Below are 26,899 nucleotides of genomic sequence, written 5' to 3'. Positions count from 1 at the left end.
TACTAGTATGCAGAAATAGTTTTTGATCAGATAGTTCAACTAGATAGATCATAATAAACATAAAATTGTTAGGAACAAATTATTAGTGCATTCAACAACTTGGATGAATCTTGAGGGAATTATGCTGAGTAAAAAATGCCAATCCCAGAAGATTAAGTCTTGCATGATTCCATTTATACAACTTTCTTAAAATGACATAATAAAAATGGAGACTATATATGTGGTTGCCCGGTTAGTGATGGGGTGAAGGGAAGTAAGGATAGCTATAAAAAATTAAAGTGAAGGAGGCTTGTGATGATGGGTATGTTCGCTATCTTTACTGTACCGGTGTCAATATCTAGGTTGTGACTTTGTATTCACTACTGTCAGTATAATTTTGCAAAGTGTTATCATTGAAGGGAACTGGGTAAAGGGTACATGGGGTTCGTTCTGTGTTACTTTTCTACTATTTCACATTAATCCATAATTATTTCAAAGTTTAAAATTTAATTTTCAGAACCTTGATTTTAGAAAGAAAACAAAAAATAGTGTCATGGATTTTGTTTCTATGAAGCCCCAATGATTTTATGGAATGGAAAATTAGATTTAGACGAGACCCTAGCTCCTCTAGTTTAGTGGCTTATGACCTATGATTGCTGGCCTATAGGGTCCTCAAAGGTTAAGAATAAAGATGTAGAAGCTATATTTCAACATTTTAAAGTCGAATAGATATTGCATATTTATACCAAGAAAACTATACCCCCAAAATCCCTCAAATCTTAAGTTTCTTTGCTTCAGTATGAAATTATTTTATGTCTATTTGATAATACTTTTTGTGACACTACTTTGTCCTAGCTGACAGTTTAATCTGAGTTCATTCAATTAAAAAGTGAAAATTAAATTATTACTTATAGATGCTATTTTATTGGTAAACAAAATCTTTCAAAACATGGGTTTCATGGGAGAAAAGGCATCATAAATCCAGGATTGATGACCGAAAAAAGGAAGAAACTAAGATTGCCAGTCACTATGTAAAATGCTTTCAGAATGCTTAACAGTTACGGGGTGTATGTCATATTGTATCTCTTTTAAAGATGGATAAATAGGTTCAGAAAGGTTAAATGAACTTGCTTAGTCACAAAACTAAAAAGTACTAACTCAGATTCAATCTTATATCTTTCTGACTCCAAAACTAGTATCCTTTCTTCCTGCTTCTCACATTCTACCCTGATTTGCCGAGAACTTACCCTTTATTATAAGATTGTCTAAACTTTAAAAATTACATATCCTATTAGAAATTTTGAGCACACTTCCCCAATATATTTATTTATTTATGATATATGTATAGCTTTTAATAAAAAATAAATTTTTAGCATATGAGAAATATATGTAGAAGTCCCAAGTGATTCTCTTGAACACTCCCTTGGCTATGCGAACTCACCATGGAGGACACCCACCATACTACTTGTAGGCTGTGGACTTTCTAAGACTCACTGGGGGTACTTTTAAAATGAATATTGCTGACTTCATCTTAAATCCAACCAATAAGACTCTCTGGGGGCAAGGCTTGAGAATCTGCATTTTATTCACAAACTCCCCGAGTGATTCCTAGCCCATCTGATAATTTGATAACCACTAATGTATTCTCTGCTTGAATGGGTGCATGATGCCCTTTCATTATACTAGGGAGTAGTTATTACATTTCTTTGACTTTTTAAGCTAAATATCACTGATTTTCATAGTTGTTTCTCATGTGACAGTATTCTACCTTAACAGCTTTTGTCTCAACATCCGCTTTGTCTGAGCCACATCTTCTGCCTGTTATTGACTTTAACATTCAAATGTGGTTTAACTTTTAGTGGCATAGAGAGAGCATAAAGCAGCTCAGTTCTCCCATCAGGTAGATGTAAAAACATTGAAGAGGGTAAGAAATAACTCACTCTAAAATTGAAACCAAAAAAAAAAAAAAAACTGAAACCAGAAGAGTGAAAGAAAATGGGCCTAATTAGCTGTTTGTGGACATTACCCCATAAATAACTCATCATGAGAGAAGATTCATAAATGTATTGCCACAAAAATGATGGGAGGGGAGCAGACCCAGCTTTGCTCCCTAAAATCATCTGAGAGAGGGAACAATTTGTTGCTTAACCAGTATATCCTCTGATGCATTATAATTCCTGGTTAAGATAACGGTGACTGAGAGATGCTTTGGTGTTGACAGACAGTAGGGGAAAGACAAAAGAATTCCCAGTCTCTTGGCTTCAACCCTGGGCAAGGAAAGGCTGCTGCGGTTCTTGAGGGCTCTTTCTTTTTTTTTTTTTTTGTTATTTACAGCTTGATGCTAGGCCAGGTAAAGTGCTGGGCAAGAGTGCCACTAGGATTCAGTGTACCTATTACTGTAATGTATCAGTATCCAAGTATTTGCTGAATGTTTACCTGGAAAGAGCAATGGTGTTGTCATCACAAGACTATTTTTTGAGTGGTATCTGCTCTTTATTCTACTCTGTGGCCTTGGGCAGGCCGGCTAGGCTCTCTACGAATGTTTCCCAATCTATAATACAAGGGTGATAATGTTCACTATAAGCCATTCATAGGGTTATTGAAAAACTGAAATAAAATATATTAAACAGACCACAGAAAATTTAAAGTGCTGCATGTGTGGTGATGAAGCATCAGAGTAGGTGGTTCTTGACAGTGAGCAAATGGCTATTTCTTTTATTTTTACAGCATAAATGTGTTTGGCAACCTCTTTCTTCACAAATAGTCCAAATCAACACTTCATAGCAAATTGTCTTAAACATACCACATGTTCTATGGGAAATAAAATATGAGACAAAGAGAAAGCTCTCAGAGATGTTAGGTTGCAGCATTATTTATATCTGAAAACAATGTCTCCAAATGTAGGAGAATGGTTAAACAAATTTTAAACCACCCACAGAATGAAAATAGTGTAGCTGAATATGTACTTAAGAAGCATGTATTATATATAAATATTAATGAAGAACTTTTAATGATTTGCTTATATAATACCATTTCATATATGTAAAAATGCTTAGAAAAAAATACACAGTGATACCCTGCAATGTCAGTAGTTTTCTTCTGCATGCTAAGAGTGTGTATAATTTTTTTTTCCAAGATAGGTATACATTTTTCTCTTAGAGATTGCCACTGGTGCTAAAAAAGTGAAGTCTTAGGGAACAAGCATACCACTTGGAAAACTTGATTATTTTTATTGTCAACATGGATGATGTTTTATGTTACTTGATACACACGTATATGCATATCTATGGATTGCACTTTCTAAGTTGAGGTGGCATGAATTCATACAGCCATCATTTCTGAAGAGTAAAGAGGACTGTAAGTCTGCAGATGATGAAGAAATAGAGGTTTTCTGCAGGAGGTTACTAAGTATGGTCTCTGTTTTCCCCGTTTCAGGTGCTGATCGTCTGCAGCACGGGTCTGGCTGGGGTTATGCTGCTCAACTACCAACAAGATTACACAGTGTGGGTGCTGCCTCTGATCATCGTCTGCCTCTTTGCTTTCCTGGTCGCCCATTGCTTCCTGTCCATTTATGAGATGGTAGTGGATGTTTTATTCTTGTGTTTTGCCGTTGATACAAAATACAATGATGGGAGCCCAGGCAGAGAATTTTATATGGATAAAGTACTGATGGTAAGTACTTCAAATGCCCTCTACTGCTTTAAGGATCAAAAACACTAATATAAATGTTGTAGAAGATTCTCTATGTTTAATTCCCATTATATGCAACTGAGTAATTCAGAATTAATCTGTAGCACTCATGAATGAGGCTAGTCTTGGGGAAGTCAGGGAAGAAGACCCATTTGGCATGAATGAGACCGTTTGAATCCATCTAGCTAGAGCAGTATCCCACTGAGAGTCCTGAGTTCACATGGTTCCATACTGCTCTCCTCGTCTCTGCCGTTAGATTAATTTGAATAGGCGTTTTTAGCCCTTGAGACTGCAATGTTGGACCACTCACGTTCTAAGTGCCTTTTCTAAATCAGAATTCAAAGATGAAAAGTTTTATTTCCTGGGTTGTAGTGTCTACCTGTATTTCTCCATCCACCACTTTTCTAAATATTATTGCTGTCAACCTGTTAAAACTCATATGCCAAGCCAAATTGAAGATGTTTTGTAATGAATACAGATTATCAGACCCATGACTGGTAGATTGTATTGTTTTCCATTAATCAAGATCCAAACCTTTACAAAGATAACATATTCTTTGTAGTTACATAGCCTCTACAGCTTCCCTATATTAGAACCTCAATTAAATGTTTTAAAAAATTTGGAAACCATATTAAAATGATTTAAATACTAGGATCTATATTAAATGCTACCAAATTAAAGATGCTTCTTAATAATAATCTGTGAAATAGTCCTATCTCAAGAATGAATAGTATTGAAGATTAAACATTAGACATTGAGATAGCAAAACATCTTCCATTAATATGGTTTATCCAGTTAAATCTAAAATAAATTTATTAATAAATAAGCTAGATTTTTTTTTTCAATCTCAAAAATTCCAAATGATTCAACTGACCTATTTGGTACTCATTATCTCTGTTATTAAGAACGTCACCAGCTACATTTTGGACATTTTCATAATCTCCATTATAATCCTGATTATTCTCATCATTGAACTTGACTTAAGAGCAATACATCTCTCTTGTGATTAAGGCATTTAGAAGGAGGGATTTGTTTTGTTCTTTAAGCCACTGATGAAAAACAGAGTGAAAGATATAGTTTTTCTCATTTTAGTTTTGTCTGTAAGAATGATGAGGATATTGAATGAGGAAGTGCTCCATAAACTTTGACAGGATAAAAGTGTTTCCTTTGGGGCATAATCCCATTTTAACTGCTTCTGACCAGCTGTTTCTGGTTGTTACTCCCTGTCTTCCTGCTTTATGGAATAATTTCAAGGCCATATAGACAATTTTTTTAAGTAGCTTATTTATGCCTTGGTAAAAATAGTATAGTATACTAAGTAGTGTGAATGCTTTCTTTTACCTCCTAGGGTTATTTTAAAGAGGGGGCTTAATGGAATAAAATGTTCTTGTTTCATTTATTTAGCCTTGATATGGAAAAAGGTAAAATAACAAATAATATTCTAAGGGTGAGAAAATAGTCTTTTCTAAAAAACAAGAGTTATTTTCTCTTCCAGATAACTAAACATCTCTTTGAGTCTAAGTAAGATTGTCACGAGGAATGGTGGGCAAAAAGATTTTATATCAACAGCTTGCAGTCCATACCCTCAAACTGAGCCATTCTTGTGTATGGTACCAAACATTATTTATTGCTGGGTTTTTTTAGGCCATCCATTTACCATTACTGAGTCAAACATGTCAATATTCTTTAGAAATCATCTATCATCTAAAGTCTGAAAGGACCTAAGAATTTATGTAATCTGGTCCCTGTTTTTCAGGAGTTTGTGGAAAACAGTAGGAAAGCAATGAAGGAAGCTGGTAAGGGAGGCGTTGCTGATGCCAGAGAGCTAAAACCGATGGTAGGTGGTGATGAGGAGGCAGCTGCCCTCCAGGAGTTTCACTTTCTCTTCCTCTCTCTCTCTCTCTTCACTGACTGCACTTGTTCAGGAGAAGCTGTTGTGATCTGTATCACGCAGGACATGCTGCTCTTTCTGTTTGTGTGTTTACCCATCACTTGGATGGCGGAATTCTTGTCACAGCTGAGACCGCCTTCTCTCAAAGTAAGCTGAAAGGAACCGTGTTCATGGCGGGGGTAGGGGATCTCTCTGTCCCTGGGGTGAACTTGGCAGTTCCCATTTTCTTTGTGTTTAGCTATCAGAGTTTAGTTTTCATGGGACTGAACATTTGGTTGTGCACTTGAACTGACAGTTTAATACTTATCATTTTAGAAGTGATGATAGCAATTCCTTTCAACTTGCTGAAATTCATATTTCTTCCCTTTTTAATATTGGTTTGTTTATATTGCTGTCTTCTCCCCTTTGCTGACTTTTTCTTCTGTTGCCTGAACTGTACTTTCTTTGTTTCTTAAGTGATTTTTCAGTAGCAAACAAGGCTATTTCCATCCACACCCACATTCCCACTCAGTAAGACAATCTGGTCTTCTCCAGCCTCAGCTTAATTGTGAGAAAGATAAATTATCTCTGGTCAGTGATATATATAACCACTCTTAACATTTGAAAAAAGCAACTTAAAGTTAACCAGTGGAAGAGAATCCTGAGTAGCCTTTCCCACACATATTCTTACCACTGCGTAATGACAGATGTCTTTAGCTATATTGGTCTAATTACTGCTTGTATTACAAATGTACTCTTCTTAAATAGCATGTTTATTTCAAAATATTATATAATTGCCTACATCCTTAAAACAGTTAATTTAAAATAACATGCCTTCTAATTGCATATAATGTCCCAAGAAAGGTAAGGTAAGGATTCTTTTGTCTTTCTTCTTTATACTTTAATAAATGGTTTGAGTTATAAGTCTCTAATTTAAGAATTAGATAGTTTAAAACAAGTCTATTTAAGTATGTAGGAATAGAGGAGATGGGTTCATGGCAGAGGTACATGTTTATAGAAAATAATTGCATATTCAACCTGCATTAAAACCTCAACAGAATCTTTAGACATAAACTCTTCTCTATAACCCCATCTGTTTCAATGTTGCTCTTAATAGCACTGATGATGATAAAATCAAAACTTCAACACTTATAGTCCCAAGACACAGGTTGCTCTAATCATAAATAAAAAGATCTAGAATGGCCAAATAAACTCTTAGAAGTGTGCATCAGTCAGAACTAGATGAACAGGGAAGGGGCGCTAATCACCAGTTTCTCCTGTTAGGATCCTCACCTTCCTACCTTTTCTTTCTGCATCCCCTTAACTTCACAGAGCCTGGGGGAGTTGAAGTGAAAATTCTGCCAACTCCAAGGTGGTCTAGAAAAATGAGGAAGGCTTCCTCCTTGCCACTGCTTGGTTGTCCTAATTGTTCATAAAATAAGGTTTCAAACCTGAAACTTTTAAAAGGCATATACAATCTTAAAATGTAAACTACTCTCCCCTCTTTTCTCTCTTTTCAGTGGTTGAAGCTTACATTAAATCATTCTTCAGTGATAAGCATTTAAAGAAAGGGAGAAATAATTAGAAGTTTAGGACTAGCTACTCTGACCATAAGTTAGCAGGTATTTCTGTATTATTCTTGGGGGAAAGATAGCTGACTTGTGGCATACCAGAATGCAAATATATTTTCTCTTACCTAGACCCCTCAATCATAGGTATTAGTACTAGGAGAATTGCCTACATTATGTGGCATTCTACTAGAAGCCAAAAATGTAGAAAGGGTTTCTTCCCCCTAATATTACTTTCAGTTTTGAATTAATTTCCCTTAATTCAGAAACTGCATTAAATTCTTCATTCTGCTTTTATTTTGTGTTGTTCATTGGTTCATTGCTTGCAGATTAATGACAAAGCCCTCTGCTGTGTATCCAAATACATCTTTTATGTGCATTGTTTTTCTGGTGCTTTGTACACTGTAGCATTTGATCTGTAAGAATTATATTTTAAGTGGTTCAGAAAGTCCCTGTGAGAGAAGTGTGAATTGTTGTTCACAGCGTAGTTGAATCTTTTAACTTTTAAATCTTTCATCAGTACCTCTCCTTCTCATCTTTTGTAGTACACGTGGTAAGAGTTGACCTCAACTACCTCCAGCATCTTGTGTATGTCCCTAAAGAATTACCTGAGAAATTCCCTCCTATAGTTTGGGACTTGGTTGAATTTGGGATTGCTTGTTTGTATTTGCTTGGTTTAATTCACATGTTGTTCCCTTAGATGAAAGTTCTGTTAACAGACCATCATCTATAGAAACACTGGCTGTTTGAGTTCACTGTGTTTCTCTTTAATGCAATAGTTTAATATAGGAGGTTTTTTTCCTATAAAATAATGTGCGGAAATCTAAGATTTGAATATTTACTTTTGACAGGGAATCACTGAACTAAATATAAGTACTTCCAATTTTCCTCTTAAGACTTTTTTATTTGAGAGGGAGCCTCACTAGTTAAGGAAACTTTGAAGGTTTGTAAGGTCTTTCTATACACCTTTGAAAATTATTTTAGAAAAATGTACCAAATATGATGTAGAGGTTTAAGAAAAAGATATTCTGGCCTTTTGCTTTTTGTCATACAGGAGAAACTTACAGAGAAAATGGAGGAAAAAACCTGGGCACTAGAGCAGTGTAAACTAGAGATGAATTCTCTGCCTATGTTAAAGATGACCCAGAGGGAAATGTGAATTTCAACAGGAATTTCAGCCCCTGGAATTTAGGTTTAGGGAAGAGGGATTCTCAATCCATTTTGCTTTATTGCCGTTTGTGACCATCTGTGTATTTGTAACATCATTCATGATCTCCTTTTAATGATAACTGTCTAAGATTATACTCTGTATGACTTTGTTTTCTAGGCTTCGGGAGCAAGTTCTGCTTGAACCTAGCTGATCGTTATGGAACCCCATTGACATTCCAAAACAATATATACACATAACTATGTATTTGTGTGTGTGGGTGTGTGTATATATGTATATGTATGTGTGTATATATATGTATACGTATATACACACACACACATAATCAGCCAAAATCAGAGAAAAGGAACAGGGATTTAATACCTTTTTTATGCTTATTTTTGTCAAACATGTACTCCTTTCATACGGGTGGCTTTTACAAGGCAACTGCCATCATTTAATGTTTTCAATTGTAATTGTCTTAATGGAAATGTTAAGATTCATATCTGATTAACATTTTTAATAACTTAGAGGAGATTTTAACTTTAGTTATTTAAATTAGGTAAAATTATTGTACTGAATCCTCTGTCTAAAGTTTATTCAGGGGTGATTTCCCTGATGTGTGCATAAAATCAAGACCTTATTTTACTGATGCATAAGTCCTAGTGGGATGAGACTAGGCATATGCTTTCAGGTTAATAAGGACTTAGTCCAATCAGTTTTCCCCAATCAAAGAAGCCATGTCATTTTCCTTTTAGAAACATACAAGTGGACCCAATTTGGGCATTTTTCATAATAGCTCATGCATTTGTCAGCCAACATTAAAAAGTAACCAACTCCTCAGGTATTTGTAGTTTACCCTAATGCTTCTATAAAGAGAGTAGGTAAAAAAGAAAAGGGTAGATAATCTTTCTTATGCAAACTTTTTTCTTACATTTTGTCTTTCTTTCTTTTGATGTTAGTAACATCCTCCACACATTCGTGTGCCTGATTTGAAAGGAAGCTGGGGCACCCAGCAAGTTTAGCCTTTTAAGTTTCTGTGTATCGATTTGCAAAGTAAATAATGCTGGGAGGAATAAAAAAGGGAGAACACAAAGCGTTGAAAATTCCAGTGCTTGGGCTTCTGCTTCAGAGGAACCCTAGTGGCTTAGAGCTAAACGGCCGGCCATTTTATTCAAATGCTTGCTGTAAAATCTTAAAAACATACTGGCAGGTGCTCCTCTTCTTGGCAATTCATTGAGTATCCAGAATTCTACAATGTTTAACTGAAGAATTGGTTAACGTTTTGATCCTCAAGTGTTGAACGTTCTTTGTGTTTGGGGATGGGTTTTGGGTTTGGGGGGGTTTTTTTAATTCCTGAAGCTTACCAGATATGAATGGCTAATATTCCATTGTTCTGCTTATTGTAATGGTGAATGCTTTAAGAAAAAAAAGTGTAATTTGCTAAGAATAATTCATGATCTGTTTATGCGATAACTCCTTTTTGTTACAATTTTTTTAAAAAAAGCTATTTTTGTTAATGTAAAGTAAATATTTCAGAGCAGATTTTTTAAACTTATTGCACTAAATACAGGCTCTGTACAAAAAAAAAAAAAAGAAAAGCCTCAGCATTTTATCATTCCATGGAAGGAGAATCTTTTGAAAGAAAGCATTGCCTCCTACCAGAATTAGAAAATGAATTAGACCGGTATTATGGAAATGCATACAATTAATGTCACTAGGGCTTAATAAGCAGCTGTTTGCTAATGTGCTTCCTTTCAAAGGGTTGGACCTTTAAATTGCTGCAAAAGGTAAATTGTATTTTTTTTTTAAATATCTGTGTTCTTTAGCTAGGCTAAAATTTGCTAAATGCCTTGGTTTCTTTTCAAAGCTCGTAATATTTCTGATTTTTCAGAATATTTGCAATAAGAGTCTGAAATTAAAAAAAAAAAAAGAAACAAGAGCTCATGTCTTGGCAAGATCACAGAAAAGAACATTATGAGAGTAGCTAATTGAAACAATAATTCTCCAGAAGTTAACATCTAACATCTGATGTCACTAAACGGTATCATTGTACTCTTTTATATCATTTGAAATGGAATAAATATAATCATGTAACTAATCATCATCCAAATAGGTGAGAGAGCAAATCATGTAAGAAAATTCAGCATACCTTCTGTTTCATAGCCACACAGATTATGGACATTAAGAAACATTGGGAACTAAATTTAGGGTTGGCAAGAGTCTAGAAGATGGGTATCAAAACAGAAGACATTCCAGGCGCTAGTTATTTTAGGAGGTGTCCCTCCAAAGTGACCTGCTGGAAGTCTTGAATTTGGAAATTAGGTTCTGCTCGCTTGGACATCCCAGCACCATGGACTCTTGCTGCTCCCTGTTCCGTATGCTCGCAATCTCAGCTATTTGGAAGCCACCAGGAATGCTTTCTAATTATCATTTGCAACTAGAACTGTAATCAGAAAGAAATTTTGTATTTTTGTATAACTGGATTGTGTGCCATTTTATATAACAGGTCCTGTTTTACAAATAAATTTTGTTTTACTAACATTGTGTTTAGAAATTATGATCTATGTGTAACCATGTCATTTGTGTTCCAGATTAATTGCTAGCCTGTTTCCTCTTCAGTGAATGTGTGTGCCATACAGGTATATATGCAGATGTGCATATATTATTATGCACAGGCATAATATTACACAGGCACACACAGAGAGATATTTGATTTATAAAATATCACTCTCCCATGAGCGTCATTCCTTGAGGCATTTTAGAAAGACTCACAGAGGCTTTTTAGCAATATCTGAATGTTTTGAGGTTATGTTTGGATAGCCCTGCTGCCGCTTTCATTCATCACGAGTCATTCCTCAGCTAGCTCTGGGCTGCCTTACTGCTATTTTGCTCCCTGCCTCCATCTCTGCTCAAGTGAGAAGAATAGATGAAGAACAAAAATTATCTGTGGAATGTGGTTACCTGAATACTTTTATAAACCACTGACTCTGTGTTACGGTTTTTGTCTTTTTCTGTGGTGTATCTTCAAAAGCGTGTTAAGAACGCCTGTTTCCAGAGTTGTAGTTAGCATCCTCTCTCGTCAAGGGTGATCACAGTGAGAAGAGAATCATAATCTTTGCTGCCATCAGAAAATTCAGGCTCTGGTGCCTGATTCAAACTTTCTGGGCTCCTGCCTGAAGAGTAAGCTCTGCTGTATATGATAGGGGAGGGAAAAGGTTATATTTCAGTATAAATCCGAGAGACCCATCTTCTATGGGAGGCTTACCAGTACATTAGGTAAACATGAGGAATTTAGCTAGAGCACTGAGATTGTATAATCCTTGCACGGATTGAGCACAGCTCAAAGCAGGTTGTTCCTTTAAACCATTTAATGCAGTGTTTAGTGTTTAAGGATTAGAGCTTTTATCCTATCCTATTGCATAATTAAGTCCTAAGTTACTGCAATTTAAGTAGCTTAACTGTATGTTGGTCCCTCAACTTTTTCCATAATGGTTGAGGAGGGGGCACTCACAGAGTCTATTTAAAAGTTATGTGGCAAATAAGTTTTCCCTTTGTACAGATGCTCCCTGACTCATTTTTTTCTTCTTTCAGCGAAAGGCATTAAGCTGCCAGTTCCCAATACCACTGATCTTGGTCTGCCAAGGGCTCTGTTATCTTCCAGGGCAGTTTCAGGATTTCACCCCACTAGAGGGTAGTGAGGAGATGACTCCTTCCTATATTGTGGTCCTGAACTGCTTGAAACCAGAGTAAGGCTCCTCCCACCCTCTCCCTTAAAAAACCTATGGAAACTACAGGTACCTAATATTCATGAGGCCGTATTAATGCCCCTAAAGCCCTGACCGTTTCCACCAAGCACCACCACTAGCTAATAAAGACCACTGAAAGGCCTTCAATGTAGAATTCTGGGGTCATTTCCAAAACTCGAGTTGATAGTTATGGTGACCTGAATGTTTTATTTTATTTTTGATCAGTAACCTCACTTGAATTTTTGGAGTTTCCAATAGCCTTAACATAACCTCTGAGACATTTCCTTCAGAAAGGTCTTTATAAGGTTTTACCTTTCAATAAGTTCTCTACTGCTTTTTTCTTCTTTTTTTACTATTACTTAAAAAAATAAAAATGAAATCCCCAGAGTATGGAGGCTTATCAGTGTACCTGCCACAGTTAATTTCTGTATTCTCTTCTTATATTCCATCTGACAAATGAAAAGTGCACTATAATGGCTTGCCTAGAGTTGTTAAGATGTGGTCTGTGGATATATATTAGAAAATTGTGAGTTCATAAGTAAATGCATAAAGCAGAGCTTGTGTATTATATATTCACAATGTAGAATGCCTTTTGCTTTAAATGCATATTCATGTATCTTTGTGTGCTAAGGAATACATGTTGGCCCATTTGAAAAGTAGTCTTTCTTCATAGACAGTGGCTGCTTTTAGAATTAGCTCATCTTTTTTCATGGCACACAGCCCAAATTGTGAAAAAGCAGAATCCTTGAATGTGCCAAGAAAAAATAAAGCTGGCAAACTTAGAAAACAAAATAAAAAGCATGTTGAATACACTTAAAATTTTTAAATAGCATGCTTTCCCCCTTCATGTTTCATAAATTTGAGTCAAATTCATATTCTCCCAAGTTTTAATTAAGAGGGAAATTTTAATCCAAGATTTAAATCTTTGAAGATATCTTTCTTATAAAAAAACTTCAATACAAAGTTTTTAAACTTGAGAATTTCTGTGGAAAACCTTTTCTATGGAAATATTACAGTACCCTCTCTTCCTCCCCATATCCTTTTTATATGTGTAAAAAAAAGACAAATTGTGCTTCCATTTCAATATCACAGGAACAGTTATCACTTTTCTAAATTAGATAAGAAGGATTTAAGTTTGGTATTTTCTAAAGGAATTCATTAGTAAATTTGTAAAGAAGACATGCAGTCGTTAGGGACACAAATATTAGGCTATTTTATTCAGTTTTGATACTCAGTTTTACAGCATGAATGATTTCCTGAGAAATAACATTGTAGACAAGGGAATTCAGAATAGTAAATCTTTCAAATAACTCATAGTCTAGTCAAGATCTAGCTGAACATCAAAAGATTGTAATTTCCAAATGTTTCAGAAATCTCTCACTTTTATTTGCTATCAAAAGCACGGAGCTTCCCAGGTGGCACTAGAGGTAAGGATCCCGCCTGCCAATACAGGTAGACATAAGAGACACGAGTTTGATTCCTGCGTTGGGAAGATACCCTGGAGGAGGGCATGGCAACCCACTCCAGTTATTCTTGCCTGGAGAATCCCATGGACAGAGGAGCTTGGTAGGCTATGGTCCACAGGGTCACAAAGAGTCACACACGACTGAAGTGACTTGGCATGCATGCATTCAAAAGCAGGTTTGTAATCTTTTGCGGGGACCAAGGGGCCCTTTGAGAAGGTTATGAAAGCATGAATTATCTTTCTCTCAAAGTCTCATAGCCTATCTATGAATATTTAAAATACTGGTAGAATTTCAGGACCCTCAGACTGCGAGCCTCCACCTGACCTCCTTAGAGCCTAATGAACACAAGTCAGGGGCTACTCTAAAGTTGGTTTGTGTTTTGAAATGAAGTAGTGATTAGGCCTCCAGTGAAGATACTTTTAAGGTGGTGCTTACCAATTTCAGACCTGGAATCATCCTTTTTTTAATTGAAGTATAGTTGATTTACAATGTTGTGTTAATTTCTGCTGTACAATAAAGTGATTCAGATATAAATATTTTTAAAAATTCTTTTCCATTATGGTTTATCATAGGATACTGCATATAGTTCTCTGATACAGTAGGACCTTGTTGTCTGGAATCATCTTTTATATAGCTTGAAAACTTTAATTTAGTACCAGGTTTGAAAGTAGAAACCACAGCAATGTGAATGAAAAACAGGACAACCAACACTGAATCTCCAAGATTTCTTTCCTTGAAAGTGTGAGGATGTCTGTGTCCTGGGATGAATTTTTGGCAAGGTACCAAATTATTTACAATGGACAAGAAAATCCAAAAGGAAATAAATAGGAAATCTCTATAATTATCCATCTACCAAAACAATAGATTCTTTAACATTGTCGCTCGGATGTGACATTTATGGCATAGTGTTAACAGTAGATCTCTATCTAAAAATATATCTCAGTCAACATGACTGAGAACATTTGAAGGCGATACATTAGAAACCTCACTGTAGTTCATAGTTGACAACAATTTTTAGTGGCAGATGCTGGGGGGAGAAAGTCAAAGGTTGTTTTTCTCCAAGCATTGAATTGGCGGAGGTGGGGGAGGTGTTTCCTCCCATTTTGAGTGGTTTCCAGTCACCACTAGAGCAGACTTGGACATTCACTTCACATTCACTTCACCTTCCTTCATTAGAATTTCTGCACATTACCCCCTTACAGTTATCCCCTTGGGCTTTCCTGATAGCTCAGTTGGTAAAGAATCTGCCTGCAATGCAGGAGACCCCTGTTCGATTCCTGGGTCAGGAAGATCCCCTGGAGAAAGAATATAGGCTACCCACTCCAGCATTCTTGGGCTTCCCATGTGGCTCAGCTGGTAAAGAATCCTCCTTCAATGTGGGAGACCTGGGCTTGATCCCTGAGTTGGGAAGATCCCCTGGAGAAGGAAAAGGCTACCCACTCCAGTATACTAGCCTGGAGAATTCCATGGACTGCATAGTCCATGGGGTTGCGAAGAGTTGGACATGACTGAGCGACTTTCACTTCACCCCCTTACTATTAAGAGTGCTGGAGGGTCCTCTGGGCCCTTGAAAAAGCAGGCAGACATCCTTAAAAGAGTCTGAAGTTATTCTAAGATTTGATTCCAGTGGTCATGACTTACAGTCAGACATCAAATATTACCTGTAATTTCAAGCTGAAGAAAGCAATGGAAATGTCACAACTGACTGGTGAAGAAAATAGAAGTCAGGGACTTTGCCGATTGTCCAATGGTAAGACTGCATTTCCAATGCAAGGGCCATGGGTTTGATTCCTGGTTGGGGAACTAAGGTCCCGCTTGCCTGGGGTGCAGGCAAAAACTAAAAAAGAAGTCAACTCCCTTCCCCATCCCATACCCCTAGAAGAGCTCTACTGAAACTTCCACAATAGTAAAGAGAGAGACCACAGATGGAAGTTCCCATATTGGGTGGAAAAGGGCCTAAGTCCAATGTAAGTATCCACATTTGATAACGCCTTTTTGTCATACAAGTGTGTGACAAGAGGAATGTCCTGACGTTTGCCTAGGAATCTGATCCACCCATCTCATCAACTCAGAGATTGGAGTTAGTTATTTTTTGAGGAAGATGTGTTAAACCATCCTATGTGATTAAGCATTGAAAAGACTTGAAAATGAATGGGCACAGGACTGGAGTGAACTTCCTACCAGCATCCTGCAGACCATTCTACCTGCCGCTAGAAAATGTGACCACTTCCATCATTTACCATGTTGATCATTAGGCCAGAATTTTTTTCAAAAATCATATGAAGTAATTTAGAGGAATGAAACAATGCTAGGACAGCTTTGAAACTGATGATTGAAGACAGAGACTGCTGAGTACATTTTCCCCATCCTCTGGGTTCTAGTAGTTCTCAGAACTTTCTGGCCCTCTTGTTTTGGCCAATTTTGATTTTTAAAGACATCGGAGGGAGAAAGTTACCTTTCTTCCATTATGTCGCATTAGTACTACTAGACTATGGTGGTGTTGAGGTTGTCTTGATTTCTTCCATCCTATGAAAGAAGCTGGGAGCCCATAATGAAGTTTCAGTTATATTGCCTCAGAATATCCTTGATCACTGAGTGCATGTCTGTTAGATCTTATACCCAGTGAAATTAATTCAGTGGGCTGTTGGCTGATCTGGTTTGTTACAGCTAACGAAAGAGTGGGGAGAAAAGTGTGGAGGGTACCTAACAAAATGACAGGGACTCTGGGAAAACAACCAAAGACAAAAGCATATCTTCTGAAGACCAAAGGTCCAACAAAGTACTTTGTAGCACAGCCTTTCTGAACTCCTAAGTTAGAACAGTCTCCTAGAATAAAGCAGCAAAGTTTGAAAGATCAGTCAGTGCTAAGGGACCTACCACCTACTCTTCATCTCTCAGACTCTGAGTCTCACGTCCACTGTCAGATCCTGCTCAGTGTATGGGGTGATTTGAGCAGAACAGGCCCATCAGTGTGATTCAGTGTCTCACTGCTTTGTAATCCACCATGAGAAGTATGTTGTGGTGCCACATATTTCTCAATCTGATGCCTTTTTTGTCTTTTTGGTTTTGTTTTGCCATTTGCATTCCTATTTCATAGTGTCACAATGAATTTTTGTATCATGTTTGGTCTTTGTCCACTACAAACTGTAGGATCACAGTTAAGCCTTCCATGAATTCCCTGGTTTGGTATCTTTTACCTTAGCATTATTTTGAATTTTTTCCCCCCTTATTATATTTCCTTATTACAGTGCCACTACACTGTATTCCGGTGGGGAAATAAACATGTAGGTGCTTGAACATGCCCCACGGACACGGCCGTAGCCCTGTAGTATTTGTGGCTGTCGTTCTTGACACAGTACAGACTTTACAGAGAGTTGCGCTCTCAGAGGACTTTAAAAACATGTATATTAAGCAATTAACTTTCTGGAGTTATCAAATCTTGCTGGGAAATTAACTTCCACGAGCTCTGAATTGGATGGAATTCCATCTGGCTTCAGAGTACAATGAGACAATATGAAATGGAGCTTTGAAATGTTTTCCTTGTGCAGAAGTATGATCTAGAAGCAAAAGTGCTGATCTAATGCTAAGTTTTCTGTGTACTAACTCAGTTGCCAGAATTATAATGAAAACTGTATTTTAGTCTAACAAATGTATAGAATTTTTTATGTAATAAATAAAATTTTATAGGAAATAATGTCCTTGTCTGCTGTGTCGTAACACTTTCCCATGCCCAGAGTCGTGACGGATAGTGTAGAGGAGAAAAAATAATTGTTCTCCCTACCTTTCTGAGTTCTTAGCTAAGATTCTATAATGGAAAACAGGTTAACAAGAGGAAAACGCACAGAAGTTTATTAACATGTACACCTCATGTATATATGTGAGATACCCAGGGAAAAATAAGTAATAGTGGCTTAGAATTCAAATTAAATACCAGCCTAATAGGGAAAGGAGAGAAAGGATGCAGGCCTTTTAGGGGAGAGTAAATGATTTTTAGGAAAGATGAACAGGCCCTTAGAAGAATAGATGGGAGGCATGATAGCTTGTGACAAAGTGTGTCTGGGTGTGGTGTCGACTTCTCGTCTGTTCTGTGATAAGAGTCAGTCTTCCCTGACTGATGAAACTCCTGAGAAAGGGATTTATGACATTTGTGTTCTTTTTAGAGAATCTGTCTAGGGAGATAAGGAGAGTTCAGAGAATGCCTCGGCCTGCATTTGCTGTTTTTCAAGTGCCTACAGCTCAAAATAATCAATATAACAAAGCAGCATTTTCACGAAAATGGCATGTCTTGAACTTTTGCAGTCATACTTTGGGGTGGCATATTCTGCTAACTCGGCAATACAACGTGATTGTGGGCAACATCTTGTTTTCAAATTAGGTCAATATACTGCAGGGCTGCTCTGAAATTCCCCAGCTATTTCTTTCCAGTGTGTTTCAGCATGTTCTAGGATCCCTGAAGTATGAAACATAAATGTAAATATACTAAGTTAAACCTAATTTCCAAAGTACGAAGTTCAGCCATTGCCTGGCCAGCCTTCCTAGCTGGAGTCTGAGTCACTCTGAGTACAAAGTCTGAGTACGAAGGTTGGAACTGAATTCAATCACCAGGCAGAATGGAAAAGCCTGTTAGATAACGTTTGTCATGGAAAACACTTGTTGTGCTTGGTACAGTGCCCTGCACATAAATCGAAGCCTGGTGCTAAGTTGGTGAGTTGGTACAACTATGTTTTGCCAAAATTTAGGCAATAGCTGTGCCCCCATTAATGTTTGGAAAAAATCAAGCTTGTTTAAAACTAATCATATTTTAAATGATACTGGAGACTTCTGAGAGGGTGTTTTTAAGTGGAAGGTTTTTTAACAGTACTGATAAATCCAATGTAATTTTGGATTTGTCTCCAGAGGCTGCTGTACAGACTGCTTTTCATTAGCAAATGTTGAGTAACCCCCAGATCATAGGCCTGGTTGTTGATCTCTACCACCTTGCCAAAAGGAGTTGTCATAGAACCTTGGTGAAGAGTCCTCAAATACTCCCAAGTGTTTGAGATACTGAAGAATGTTAGCCATTCTGTATTGTTCATTCTCTTTTGGGGGGCAGTAGTCTTGAAGCAGATTTGCACAATTCCTAGTTATATTGACTAGCTAGTGATTAAAGAGTCTGTGAAAAACCTCACATCTCCTGAAAGGTACCCAGAAATCTTTTCTGTTTGGCTATGAGAAGTATAATCTTTATTCAATCTCAAATTTTAGAAAATAAATAAAAATCTAGAGGGTCTCTTTTAGGAGGCACACTGCTTGTGCACTCTAAAGGAATATATAAGCTGTGACTGAAATTTCAGCTTCAAATAGTGCTCAAAGCTCCCGGAGGTGTTGAAATGTTCAGAAAGAACCCAGAGTCCTATGAGGCCCTTTGAAGGTGAAAGTGTTAGTCGCTCAGTTGTGTCCAACTCTTGCGACTCCATGGACTGTAGCAGCCAGTCTTCTCTGTCCATTGAATTCTTCAGGCAAGAATACTGGAGTGTGTAGCCATACCCTTCTGCAGGAGATCTTCCCGAGCCAGAATCGCAACCCAGGTCTCCCACACTGTAGGCAGATGTTTTACCATCTAAGCCACCAGGGAAGCCTCATGAGGCCCTTTGACCTATTTTTGTCCAGGTGCTGTGGAACTAACCGACAAGGCCAGGCCTCTTCACATTATTATTTTTAGTTGTTGCACGTATCAGTGAAGGTGAGGAATAGTTTGTGTCTTTAATTTGATTTTGTGCCTTCTTTACTCTCCAAATCCTGAGAAAAATAATTTTAGAAGATGTACCTAGGTTACATTTAGGCTTCCAGAAAATGCAAAGCTAAGCTCTTAGACCATTTCCTGGGCTTATCAGCAATTTCAGTAGGCGTCTTAAAGCTCTCTAGGTAGTTATAAGCTCCCTGGCCAGGTATGTCAGACCAGAGAGGTGACAGTAAGGAATTGCCTTCAAGGCAAAGCAAAAGGGCTTTCACTCAACCAAACTCACACTGTAACCTCACACTTGGAGACAGGATATTAGGGGTTTGTGTTTGATCTGTTCTATCTGCCAGAAGGGATTCTTGCAGCTGACAACAAAAAACAATTTTAATATGAAAATTTAGAAAAAAAAAATTTTTTTTAATGCATGTGAAAATTGAGAAAAGGAGATTAGCTGTATGAAAAACCCTAGACTGTCCATAAGATTAACTCCAGATTTTCTGTCAGTCTTGTGAGGACAACAAGAAAGGTACATAGTTTTAAATCTCTAATAAAAGGAAACATTAAATAGAACTTCAGTGGGAGAAACCAGGTAGGTACTAAAAATGTTCTGATCTTTAATGACTTGAAGTGATGTCTACAATATAGTCAATGAAAAAGGGCATAAAGCAATATTTATAGCATGCTCTCATTTATATAAAATCAATATGTTTATATATCTTTAAATGACTGAGGATATAATAGATGCTCTCTTAAACAATTTTTCTAGGCATTGCTTGTTGATTGGTTAATTGAAAAATCTGGTAAGGAGGAAAGTCATTATAAAAGAAATGTTTTTTAAACTACAAAAAGTAAATCATTGGCCAAGCTTTGACATAAGTATTAGTTCTATATATGACACTTTAAGTCTTCTGAAGTTGTCTATTGTCTTTTTCTTTTGGAAGCATTAAACATACCAATAATGTAAACCACCAAAAAAAAAATGTAATAATGTGAAATATTGGTTTCTTTAAAATGGATCAATAATTTAGAGATGCTGAATAATGCAGCAAGCTGAGTATAGACTGCTAGGTTTTTATTTCTTTCCAATGTTTATAATTCTCATGCATACTTAACTCAAGAGTTGTAGTTTTAGTATCTTTATAGAGTCTTTCCAATAGGGCTTCCCTGGTGGCTCAGATGGTAAAGAATCTGCCTGCAATGTGGGAGACTAGGTTTGATCCTTGGGTCAGGAAGATCCCCTGGAGAAGGGAGTGGTAACCCATTCCAGTACTCTTGCCTGGAGAATACCATGGACAGAGGAGCCTAGTGGAAGTTGAACATGACTGAGTGACTTGCACTTGCATAGAGTCTTGCCAAAGCATTTGCCTTAGCTTTCATAGAAATTACTCTCTTCACACTCATTGTTTTTTATCATATATGTAATATTTTACTAATCATACCATTTCAATAACCACAGCACATGGCATAATGTGTTGAAATAAACATACCCAACTCTTGCTAGACACGGTCCACTGATGCTGAGAAGAGCACATAGGCTCTTCTCCTGGACCATTCAGTCTGCTATGGACATTAGCCAGCATATTCTACAGAGGACTAGAGGGCGTTAGCTAATCTGGAAATATGGTTAAGTGAGAGTCAGCTAGCACTCTTTTTACATCAAAATGAGAACAATGATTATCTCTGGCATGTGACATTACAGTAATTTAATTTTTTCTTTGCTTATCTGTATTTAAATCTTTAAAATATTCCTCTATAGTTCTTTACCAGTGAACTAAAATGAACTGGAATGGATTAATTTAATTCATATAACCATTATATCTACTACTGTAGGCAAGAATCCTTTAGAAGAAATGGAGTAGCCATCAGAATCAACAAGAGAGTCCAGAATGCAGTTCTTGGGTGCAGTCTCAAAAATGACAGAATGGTCTATGTTCATTTCCAAGGCAAACCATTCAATATTGCGGTAATCCAAGTCTATGCCCCAACCACTAGTGCCAAAGAGGCTGAAGTTGAAGGGTTCTACGATGACCTACAAGACCTTCTAGAACTAACACCAAAAAAGATATCCTTTTCATCATAGCAGACTGGAATGCAAAAGTAGGAAGTCAAGAGATACCTGGAGTAACAAGCCAGTTTGGCCTTGGAGTACAATGAAGCAGGGCAAAGGCTAACAGTTTCCCCAAGAGAATGCACTGGTCACAGCAAACACCCTCTTTCAACAACACAAGAGATGACTCTACACATGGATATCATCAGTTGGTCAATACCAAAATCAGATGGATTATATTCTTTGCAGATGAAGATGGAGAAGCTCTATTCAGTCAGCAAAAACAAGACCGGGAGTTGACTGTGGCTCAGATCATGAACTCCTTATTGCCAAATTCTGACTTAAATTGAAGAAAGTAGGGAAAACCACAGGCCACTCAGGTATGACCTAAATCAAATCCCTTATGATTATACAGTGGAAGTGACAAATAGATTCAAGGAATTAGATCTGATAGACAGAGTACCTGAAGAACTATGGACAGAGGTTCGTGAAATTGTACAGGAGGCAGTGTTCAAGACCACGCCCAAGAGAAAGAAATGCAACACCGCAAAATGGTTGTCTGAGGAGACCTTACAAATAGCTGAGAAAAGAAGAGAAGCTAAAGGCAAAGGAGAAAAGGAAACATACCCATCTGAATGCAGAGTTCCAAAGGATAGCAAGGGGAGATAAGAAAGCCTTCCTCAGGGATCAATGCAAAGAAATAGGGGAAAGCAATAGGATGGGAAAGACTAGAGATCTCTTAAAGAAAATGAGAGATGCCAAGGGAACATTTCATGCAAAGATGGGCTCAATAAAGGACAGAAATGGTATGGACCTAACAGAAGCAGAAGATATTAAGAAGAGATGGCAAGAATACACAGAAGGACTATACAAAAAAGATCTTCATGACCCAGATAACCACAATGGTGTGATCACTCACCTAGAGCTAGACATCCTGAAGTACAAAGTCAAGTGGGCCTTAGGAAGCATCACTACGAACAAAGCTAGTGGAGGTGATGGAATTCCAGTTGAGCTATTTCAAATCCTAAAAGATGATGCTGTGAAAGTGCTACACTCAATATGCCAGCAAATTTGGAAAACTCAGCAATGACCACAGGACTGGAAGAGGTCAGTTTTCATTCCAATCCCAAAGAAAGGCAATACCAAAGAATGTTCAAAGTACCGCACAATTGCATTCATCTCTTACGCTAGCAAAGTAATGCTCAAAATTTTCCAAGCCAGGCTTCAATAGTACATGAACCGAGAACTTCCAGTTATTCAAGTTGGATTTAGAAAAGACAGAGGAACCAGAGATCAAATTGCCGCCATCCGCTGGATCATCAAAAAAGCAAGAGCATTCCAGAAAAACATCTATTTCTGCTTTATTGACTAGGCCAAAGCTTTTGACTGTGTGGATCACTGCAAACTGTGGGAAATTCTTCAAGTGATGGTAATCTCAGACCACCTGACCTGCCTCCTGAGAAATCTGTATGCAGGTCAAGAAGCAACAGTTAGAACCAGACATGGAACAATGGACTGTTTCCAAATTGGGAAAAGAGTACGTCAAAGCTATATGTTGCCCTGCTTTTTTAACTTATATGCAGAGTACATCATGCAAAATATTGGGCTGGATGAAACACAAGCTGGAATCAAGATTGCCAGGAGAAATATCAATAACCTCAGATATGCAGATGACACCACCCTTATGGCAGAAAGTGAAGAGCCTCTTGATGAAAGTGAAAGAGAAGAGTGAAAAAGCCGGCTTAAAACTAAGTATTCAAAAAATGAAGGTCATGGCATCAGGTCCCATCACTTCAGGGCCAGTAGATGGGGAATCAATGGAAACAGTGACAGACTTTTTTGGGGTGGCTCCAAAGTCACTGCAGATGGTGACTGCAGCCATGAAATTAAAAGATGCTTGCTCCTTGGAAGAGAAGCTATGATCAACCTAGATAGCATATTAAAAAGCAGAGACGTTACTTTGTCAACAAAGGTCCATCTAGTCAAAGCTATGGTTTTTCCATTAGTCATGTATGGATGTGAGAGTTGGACCATAAAGAAAGCTGAGCACCAAAGAATTGATGGTTTTGAACTGCGGTGTTGGAGAAGACTGTTGAGTCCCTTGGAGGAGATCCAACCAGTCCATCCTAAAGGAGATCAGTCCTGAGTATACACTGTAAGGACTGATGCTGAAGCTGAAACTCCAATACTTTGGGCCACCTGTTGCAAAGAACTGTCTCATTGGAAGAGACCAATTCATGGAAGGACTAATGCTGGGAAAGATTGAAGGCAGGAAGAGAAGAGGACGACAGAGGATGAGATGATTGGACGGCATCACCAACTCGATGGACATGAATTTGAGAAAGCTCTAGGAGTTGGTGATGGACAGGGAAGCCTGGCATGCTGCGTCCATGGGGTTGCAAAGAGTCAGACACGACTGAACAACTGAACTGAAGTATATTTTTAATAACCTCTATAGTTTTTAATGAAAATATAATTAACATAAAAAGCAAATATCCAGGTAAGTATAATAAAATGACCATAAACTCGAGTGATAATAGGCCAATAGAGTAGAAAAGACAGTCCCTCCAATTCTATTATTTATTGGAATTTAAGAGCTAAAGCTATACCTCAAATGAATAAGAAAAAATTGATTTAATAAATTTTGTTTAGCGCAGTTGGCTTTCACCTTGAAAACAAATCTAAGTCAAATCCAAATGGATTAGGGAATTTTTAATTAGAGAAGGGAAAAGTGAGAGGGAGGAGTCGGAAGGACTTAATAAACGTAGAAGAATTAGGAGGGGACAAAATAAGTGATAGAGTAGTGGAGTTGGTGAGGTCCACATCTCATAGTCTGTGGAAAATATGATGAGTGAGGCCTGTTTTGGATGCGTTTACTAAGTGTATCTCCAGCATGCTCACTTCTTTTCAGCAAACATTTCCTGGGACCTTCTCTGGGCAGTAGAATTTGTATTTTGGGAATTCAGTGGAAAATACCAACTCCCTGATCTGAAGTAGCTCACGACCCCATGAAGAAGACAGATGGCAATGAGGGTGCATATGGAACACATAGAGAGGTGTTGTGGAGTTATTAGGAGAAACTGAGCTGAGTCCTGAAGAAGGAGGGGAATGAGCCAGATGATGAAGGGCCGGAGGGAAGAAGGGAGAAGATTCTGCCCAGAGGAACAGCGCGGGCCATCGTATAGCAACCAGAGGAAACCTCAGTCGTTTAGAAAACCCAGAGTCCAGAAGTGGCCCCGGAGGGGATATGGGAGTGGTGCACCTTTGTTCAGACGTCAGTTGAGTGTTGTCAAGAGAGACTTGGGAGAGAGGGGGAAGGAGGAAGAGGAAGATTCCAGTCGGAAATCTACGGACCTGTGACTAATTAAATCTGGGGGGGATGGAAAGGGTATGGTGGGGTCCACTCAGCATGGGGTATGCGACTTCTTCATTTCAAGATAGGGACTTGCTTCAAATGGTCACGTCCATCCAGGCTCTGAGTCCGTAATTCACTGAATATTGGAATTCAATGTTTACCTTTTCTTCTCAGTGCCGTCTGATGCAAAATCTCTGTAATGATATGAAGGAGCCATTTGGAAAGGAATTTGAGGGACTAAAAGTATTTCTCTGTGCCGACAGCTTTTTTTTTTTTCTATTTCCTGATGAAGAAAATCAACCTAATTTCTTATTTGCATTTAAGAGACCCCAACCTAACGATGGCTTTAACAGCGAAGGTAACCGCAGACAGACTTTTTCTCAGTGGTTCTGACTCTGTTCTTCTGCATTGTCTCCTTAACTATCTGTGTGCTTCTCTGCTAGCAAGAAATACATACAGTGTATTTTTAGTGTGTGTATATATATATATATATTTATGTATTTATGCTCCACTTTTTCCCAAAAAGGCTTATGCAAAATAAGATTATTAAAATAGAAATAGAAAAACAAAGACATAAACAGGAAGAAACAAATATGCTAGACTCTAAGACTAATATATTTACAGGACAATTAAGCATTAAGTACTTGGAGCTTCCTAGCAACCTTAAAAGAAAGGACAACAGCAAGATTTATAAAATTGTGTCCTGTTGTGGGAAAAGGTAATATACCTCCTTCAAGTTCCTGTGTAAATGTTATAGCCACACTTTCCGAGAAACAAACTCACTCAGAAGGACAATGCAGATAGTGGAGTGCAGTTTATTACACCGGCGGGCCCAAGGCAGAGTCACCTCTTAGCCAAGGGCTCCGACCAGCATTTGTGAAAATCTTTTATACCCCATGTGTACGTGTCCAAACCCACCACCCCAATCCCTTGATGGTTACAAAGGAAGGGTAAATACAATCACAATAACCCCATCATTCACGTGTTATGTGTTCAAACAGTTAATAATCAATAAGCCCACAGTTACATTCCAACCAGTTAATAAGCACAGTAAGCCTGTGCTTACATTCTGATAGATAGTGTCCGGAGGCAGGGGTGATTAGTGTCTGTTTTCTCTTAGGTGATGAGTAACCTGGATATGATCTTCAAGGTTCCCCTGTCCGGAGGGGGTCTTATCCTTCCATTGTCGTTCCCACAGGCTCTAAGCAGAGAGTTCAGAGTCCACTGGAGAGGTGGCCGAGCACGATCAGCACAGACAGGCCTGAGATGGAGTCCAGGCCCCATGAATTCCTTCTTCATAAATAAAAATAATCTGCATATGGCTCTCACATTGGGGACCTGACCTGGTAAAGTCCAAGCATGTAACTACTGATGCTTTAACTGAATTTGTTACCTCATTTTTATCCAAATCAGCCACCATTAAGACTTATAAGACACACACACACACAAAAAAAGACTTATAAGACACGTTCATAAGTATAAATGAAACAGAAAGGAAGTATTTGTTTATTCCAAAGACATTTACAGGGTCCTGTATTCACTAAGGATACAGAAATAAGAGACCTAGTCTTTGCCTTCCAAAACTTCCTGGACTGTTCAGGAAGGCGGAAGGGATAAACAGATGATTGTAATATAATGTACCACCTGCTCTAAGGGAGTTAACCGGAGTAGCACAGAGACTGCCTGAAGCTGGGAGGGGCAGGAGATGGGGATGTGATAAGATAGAGAAGCCTTTTGAGAAAGGGAGGTAAGTGTCCCAAGCAGAGGGAACGACATATGTGAAGAAATGATGTCTGTGACTGTAGTGAAGAGTAGGTATGGGAACATGAGAAGGGAGAAGCCAGCAGGTATCGGATCTTGAGGGTCTTTGGGCCAAACCAAGGGACTTGATTTCATGCTGAAGAAAACAGGGCCTCACTGCAGGATTTTTAGCAAGGGAATACTTGATACTTGCATTTTAGAAGGAAAGAATCATTGTCACAGCAGTGGGAGAAACTTGCTCAGCCTGTTAAAGGGTGTTTACAAAAAGCCCCCAGCTAACATCATACTCAGTGGTGAAAATCCAAAAGCTTTCCACCTGAGATCAATAACAAGACAAGTATGCCCCTCTAGCCATTTCTTTTTTTTTTTTTCCCCTCTAGCCATTTCTATTCAGTGTTTGTACTGAAGGTCCTAGCCAGGGTAATTAGGTAAGAAAAAGAAATAAAAGGCACTCAGATTAGAAAGAAGTAAACTTTCTTCTTAGATGACATTATTTTATAGATAGAAAATCATAAGCAATTCCTACAGATACACCAATTAGACTTAAT

At 37.9% G+C, this 26,899-nt stretch overlaps 1 protein-coding gene across 3 annotated transcripts in view; it reads left to right on the top strand.

The window, feature by feature from the left end:
• The window catches only part of SLC44A1 (solute carrier family 44 member 1), a 212,029-nt gene that overhangs the window by 151,959 nt on the left and 33,171 nt on the right, over positions 1-26,899 (top strand). The window contains exons 14-16 of one of the 3 annotated variants that reach the window (XM_043927214.1): positions 3,415-3,651; positions 5,426-5,506; positions 8,435-10,796. In XM_043927214.1, the coding sequence (XP_043783149.1) occupies positions 3,415-3,651; positions 5,426-5,506; positions 8,435-8,458 (342 nt within the window). In that variant the 3' untranslated portion in view covers positions 8,459-10,796. Of the gene's footprint in view, positions 1-3,414; positions 3,652-5,425; positions 6,355-8,434; positions 10,797-26,899 lie in introns of those variants that run through there. The other 2 variants (XM_043927216.1, XM_043927213.1) reach the window with 2 other exon arrangements.

The sequence above is a fragment of the Cervus elaphus genome, chromosome 16 (assembly GCF_910594005.1).
Source record: "Cervus elaphus chromosome 16, mCerEla1.1, whole genome shotgun sequence".
NCBI classification, from domain to species: Eukaryota; Metazoa; Chordata; class Mammalia; order Artiodactyla; family Cervidae; genus Cervus; species Cervus elaphus.
Note: the sequence above shows the minus strand (reverse complement) of the source record. Positions and strands in the feature narration are given on the sequence as shown.